Source organism: Oculina patagonica, chromosome 4, assembly GCF_052425735.1.
Source record: "Oculina patagonica isolate OP01 chromosome 4, crgOcupat, whole genome shotgun sequence".
Taxonomy (NCBI): Eukaryota; Metazoa; Cnidaria; class Anthozoa; order Scleractinia; family Oculinidae; genus Oculina; species Oculina patagonica.
Genome location: NC_135761.1, coordinates 12,320,094 through 12,326,276, shown reverse-complemented (window position 1 = coordinate 12,326,276; position 6,183 = coordinate 12,320,094). Strand labels below are relative to the sequence as shown.

Below are 6,183 nucleotides of genomic sequence, written 5' to 3'. Positions count from 1 at the left end.
ACGCCAGTGCAATCATTAGCTAGAAGGGGCGATCAGCAATCACTGTTTTGAGACACAACAGAAGCCATTGCACCCAGTTGGGCGGAGCGATGTGCCACAAAAACACCCACTTGGGCGGGTTTTCCCTGTCACCCGTGTCGTTTTCCATGTTGGCAAGAGACAATAATAAATGTTAGCCTAGTTAACAAGCCAAGTTCTGCCAATCACTTTCACGCGTTTTCAATACAAAGCTTGTTCCCTTTTTAATTCGATTGGTTCGACCAGCAAACGTTGTGTCACAAAGTGTCAAAATTGACGGTAGCCCTTGTAGAAACTACAAGATGAAACGATTGAAGATATTGTTTTGTGCACACAGGTTCTGATCGGTGCTCAAGATTGCCTCATGTCTATGTACAGTACAACAATACTAACTGGCTAAGAAACTCGATCGACAGCGCTACACGTTAGTAGCCTTTTATTCACTCGGCCTGTCTCGGGCTAAGAAATAACACAGCAAACCTATTTTCTTTCTCCTTGTTAATTTATTTACGTCTCGAGTACTTCGATTTCAATCTGTTTGCCCGATCGGCCAGTCACTTGATGCTCCGTCTCAAACACTGATGGCAAATTCTACTGCTACAAAGATTTCCTGTCCACAATTTGGCTGCACATACTCCCCACAGGTAAGGTTTTCGTGTTGTCAGTAACTCGTTCGACCGCATTCGATGCGATGAACAATGTAAATTTCATCTCCATGAAAACCAGACATAATTGTATACTGTCTCGCTCTTATTGCAGTTGATGATTCCGGGCGCTCATACATCTTGTTGTGATTCCGTGAGAACGCCTTTACACGACGGCTTGGCTTCGCATTCGCTGTGTCCTTGTCAACTAGATCGAGTTCTTCAACACCGAGTTTCTACAATGCCCGTGAACTTGCTTCCGAGACCGACTTTCAACGAAGCTGGTTTCACAATAGGCTCCGCTACAGACTTGTCGGCTTTTTATTCGCCTCTGGTAAGCTCGACTTTACTGTCTGATTTTTAATTTCAACTTCGTGTACTACAATTTTTATTCCTCTCTCGTTCGTTAATCTTTCTCACACTCGCTCTGTCGATACTTGTTTCGCAAGTTTAACGATTTCTAAAGTTTTTTTCCCCTCCATTAAGTTAATTGAACCTAATAATCGCTCGCTCTGCTCTCTCTTTACTCATGCTTGGGCGGTCTCTTTTCGAACAGGCTCGAGCATGTGACATTAAAGAATGGCGAGATTCTTGGTATTTAGCACAAGCGACTGCGGCTCGACATCCGTTAGATGTGCACGGCTTTGATCCTCATACCCATACATCTTGTCCGGGACTTGGCGAAAGGTAAATAAATTAACTGTCTTTGCCGTTAGTTACTAGACCACTTAAGTAAGCCATTAGAGTGCTTCATGCTTCTGCTGCTAATCCCATTTCACTGCATTCGGTTACATTTAAATGGATTCGCGAAAAATCGCCCTCTGCCAGGGAATCTAGCAGGGCAAAACCCGTTTGCAATTTTGTGGGTTGTTAGGAGCGGAAGAGCTTTAATATGGAAAGTTCCTTTTACCAATCATTTCAATACTGATATGGTTGAGAATAATCAAGTTTGTAAAGCAAACAACAATGATCGAACTCGCCCAAAAAATTATTTGAAATAGACACTCACGACAAGGTTTCCACTGGTTAAATTACAAACCCTTTCGGAAAGACTTGTGCTCAGAATAAATTTTTACGTTTCTAGATTTTCACCGATTGATTTGGCCGCGGCAGGAGCGAGGCGGAAAAACGCGACACGAGAGACAACAAGTACGCTCAAGGCTTGGCTTTATGAACACAGAAAAAATCCCTACCCCACGAAAGGCGAAAAGATAATGCTAGCGATTATGACGAAGATGACATTAACGCAAGTTTCAACTTGGTTCGCGAACGCGAGGCGAAGACTTAAGAAAGAAAACAAGATGACTTGGTCGCCGAGAAATCGGTGTGGCGAGAAAAAGGACGGTGCTGAGGATGACGACCCCGTTAGTGATTCAGACGGCGAGCATAGCTGCAGCGAAGAAGACAAGATGTGTGATGATAAAGACGAAAATATAACTAACATTAAAGGTATTGCTTAGTAAACATTCTCTTTTAGAGATTTCTCGATTTCAAAATACATCAGTTAAAAACTGTCAGGGATTATGTAAAGTCCTTTGATAGAAGTCATCTATTTTTAAGCGCGTCTAACTGTGTGTATACGTGTATTGTCTGGCAAGCGCTAGACATCGGACGGAGAGAAAATCACTTTTGGTTTGAAACGTTCGGGAACTGCCAAATCGGAAATGTAATAAACATTTTAAGTACAATCGTGCTGTGGTTTAGTGTTTGTATCAAAACCGTTGTTTTTCTAGGGTGTTATCTTGTAAAGTTTAGCGTTACTTATTGTTCTGGAACAACGAAAACAATTTAAGATTATTTCTACGTTTGAGTAGTGATTTGTACTCTGAAATAAGTCGCGCAGTGAGATGAGGGGTGACTTTAAATCGAATGCTTTTAATTCTCGAATGGGCCGGAAAAACTCCAATGTGTCTTTATTTGTTTAACAGAAGCCAGAGACAAAGAGGAGAGGAAAGAAAACATCCAATTGAACTCGGTGGAGAATTCGGAACAGCCCAAGAGTGTTCCCAGTCTAACCGCAGAGAATTTACAAAATAGGACGACGAATCCTGTGATTCGATTTCAAGCGCTTCGAGCGGTTCAGTGCGTAACTAATAGCGACCCAAACGTGGAAGATTCTCCTGTGAAGAGCTTAAGAAAGTGGGTGGATGGATGCTTCCATAATTCTCCTGTAAACGGCCTCGCAAATACCAGTCCTGTCTCGTGCGAGACCCCTCCATCGACTCCCCCACAGAAAACTTCGACTGAAGCGTCTGTTATAATAGCAGGTAAAGTATAGTAAAAGACAAAAAAAAATGGTTGCGAAATGTTCTCTTGGTATTGCTTAAGGTGGCTCTGAGAGTATTCATTTGTTCAAGGATTGTGGTTTAATAACGGGCTAAGCCCGAACTCTTTTGACTTTTAAATTACGTGTCTGTCTTCTGGCGAAGAAACTGAGGTGCTCACGAATTGCGAAATAATAAGCTAAATTTTTTCACAACGGTTGGTGTTCAAGGAAACCAACTTTATTGGACACTCTAACTATTTTTGCCTTGGCTTTCATCCCGGTGGGTTGATAATGGCGTACAGTAAATTGTTTGCGGGGTATAGTGGAAAAGGGATTTCGTTACAGATATCAATCATTGGGGTGAACTTTGGTATCTTGAAAATGCTACATGGATGCCCTCGGCCCTCAATGGTGTGGCAATTTTCCACCTTTGTAATTAAATTTAGACTGTAAGGTCACTGTATTCTTACAATTTTGAAGAGGGATGCGCTTTTAGCAAGCGGACGAGTTAGGACAGAGTTGCTTTCTTAATTCAGTGTATTTATAAAATCCACTTCAAAGACTTAATTCAGAAGCTGGCTGATTTAATCCTATGAATACATGTAACGAAAAGCAATTGCCCTTTTAAACCTACCAGACAGTTTTTCTCCTGGCTTCGAAAGTTAGATGGGCAATTATTGCTTTCAAATGTGTTCATTTTCAAGGGATAAAATTGCAATTTCTCAAGAGAGTAGAAGGTATTTGTCTTTGTCTGGAAAAAACCGCATTATGTCTGCCATAGTTAATTTCAGATGGATTTTACGTTTTTACCAAGCTACCGTCCCGTTCTAGACAGAAATTTCGCAGGGCAACACTACATAGTTCTCAGTTCTGAGTTTTAATTGCTTCTCGAAATTTACAAGCATTTTGGAAATTTCTGCTATTCACCAAATCGGTGTGAATTTGACACTGTTATCGTCTGGAACTGAACACACTTGGAACGAACTTGAAAACGCTGGTAGCTCCGTCTTGCCAACTCAATTATACATGAGGCACTAATTGAATAACATACTAACACGGTTTACATTCCCCGCAAACAAATTTCGTTAAACTTTTAACTTGCCCGCTTGCAATTCCGTTCCCCGGGTTAAAACATCATCCTTTTTCATCCATTTCCCGTGTTTTTTTTTAACGAACGAGGCAATATGCCTTAAAACTAGGCTTGTTTTAATACAATTTGTCTCGAGTGTTAATTTTTCCAGACATGGTTGGAATAATTAGTCACCGGCGCACACCTTTTGTAATAACAAGAGAAATTAAAGGAAAAGGAAACCCCGGCCCACGGTGAACAATTTTGTTTTTCACCACAAATTCAAAGTTTTAGATAACTAATTTCGTTTGTGAAGTCATGTGGGTTCTTCTGGAAAATGAAAAATGTTTTGCCATGCATGGTTGTTAAGCTTGCGTTTGCTCTTCTTGAATTAAACTAAGGCTGTTGTTGCTGGAATTATATATCGTTGTCCTTGGCGTTTGTTAACTTTTTGTTCTCGTTTTCTTATGCAGTTCGAAGTTCGACGCCTTCTCTAATTAAAACAGAGAGGAAAGAAACAGAAAATTTACCCCAGAGGACACCTTCCTCGCCTAAAAACGAAGTATCCATGGAGAACCGGAGAGAAGAAACGGCGAGAGCTTTCAACCCCGTCAGCACAAGGTAAACAATAAAACTACAGGACACTTGTTATATTCTTAGATTTATTTCGTTCAAGATACAATTCAAACATTCTAGAACTGTCTACATCAAGGAGCGACCAATAAACAAGCTTTTTCCCTGTTCGTGTCAAAATTCGTGTCTTGCAAGATGGCTGTCTTAGCTTAGTTGTCCTCGTTTATTTCGTATTAACAAGTATTTAGGCGATTGTTTGCGAAGAAATTTTATTCCCACTGACACCTACTTGAGCAGTAAAAGATATTCAGTTTGCCACTTAGGAGAGTGTGTCGAAAATGTCATGTTTAAATACGAAAATGGTTTTAAAACAAGATGTTTCGAGTAGTAATCGCTATAAATGGTAGAGAGCAGAAAGCGTTTTGTTTTCTTGCCGAAACAAAACGCTTTCAGTTCGCCGAAAATAACTCTTTGGCGTTGCTCTACTTTGCACTGCTGATGTTTAGTTTGTAATGTTTTTATTTTCTGTTTCTTGTCCACAGTTTAAGCGTGGAGACAACAAACTATCGAGAAATAGACGCCGCGTTAGCTCTGACGACTCTTTCAGCTCGATAGAGAGAGAGAGAGGGAGACAAAAACTTTGCTAATAGAAATACTTTAAAAAGAAAGAAACCTCAACGCGTGTATATAGACAGAGTGTACGATGTTTTTCTAACTGAACTGAATAAGTGAGGATTGCGCTTTCAAAAAACAATTCTGTGTAAAACACAAAAGAAGATTGTGTCGTTTTTGTTTGGTGTGTGGTTGATGTGAGTGTTAAGCGCAATGCGACTGGGGCAGTATCAAATACTGTCCTTTCAAACTTGTGATTTTATATGGTGTCTTAAATCGATATGTTTGTGACAACATTGGTTTGCTAAAAGCACTAACCAATGCAAAAGTAGGACTCGAATTTCGATTTGTTTGACTTGAGCTTAACACAAAGTGTTGAGAGGGCTTCTTTCTATTGCAGATTTTTTTTTAAAAACAACGGGTTGTAATTTAGTTGTGTTTGGAAAAAAAGAATTCTATAGGAAGCTAAACTCATGGTTCACCCGCGTACAAAGTGTAATATAGATGATTTAATTTGAAATTCTGTAGATAAAAGAGAATATTTGTAGGTGAAAAGAAAATGTAATTTTGAAATAAAACCCGCTTTAATAAAACAAGGCTGTCTGATGTGTGCTTTGTGTTTGGCCATCATGTGTCGCATATGGGATTATTGGTCGGCAGTTTCATTTAAACTATAACGGAAAATGGATTAGAGAGAAAATGTTGACTTTATCAAACTTAATATGTCGCTATCCCAGACGGAAAAAAATTGTATTTGGAGAATGAAGTATCAGCGATCTCGAAAATTCTATTGTGCCCCAAGATATTAAACACAACCATAAGTGTCGGAAATCTTGCAGAGCGTTCGTTCTTCAGACAGTTTTATCGAGCCCAATCAATATTCCACTCTCTGTTAGCCTCTTGTATCTATTAAAAGCTGCCTTGATATGCGTAGAGTGGTCTGATTTTCTATGCAAGATGACAACTTAAGATATTGTTAAATTTCCTGCCGAACCAGGCGA

The 6,183-nt window shown here is 39.8% G+C and overlaps 1 protein-coding gene across 1 annotated transcript; it reads left to right on the top strand.

Moving 5' to 3' along the window:
- Window positions 1–216: 216 nt before the first annotated feature.
- Window positions 217–5,779, top strand: LOC144649561 (uncharacterized). The gene is made up of 7 exons (XM_078509074.1): window positions 217–662; window positions 778–996; window positions 1,219–1,349; window positions 1,747–2,111; window positions 2,591–2,929; window positions 4,471–4,618; window positions 5,113–5,779. Exons 1-7 carry the CDS (start codon window positions 600–602, stop codon window positions 5,183–5,185), a joined length of 1,338 nt encoding a protein of 445 aa, XP_078365200.1. The 5' UTR covers window positions 217–599; the 3' UTR covers window positions 5,186–5,779.
- The last annotated feature ends 404 nt before the right edge of the window (window positions 5,780–6,183 follow it).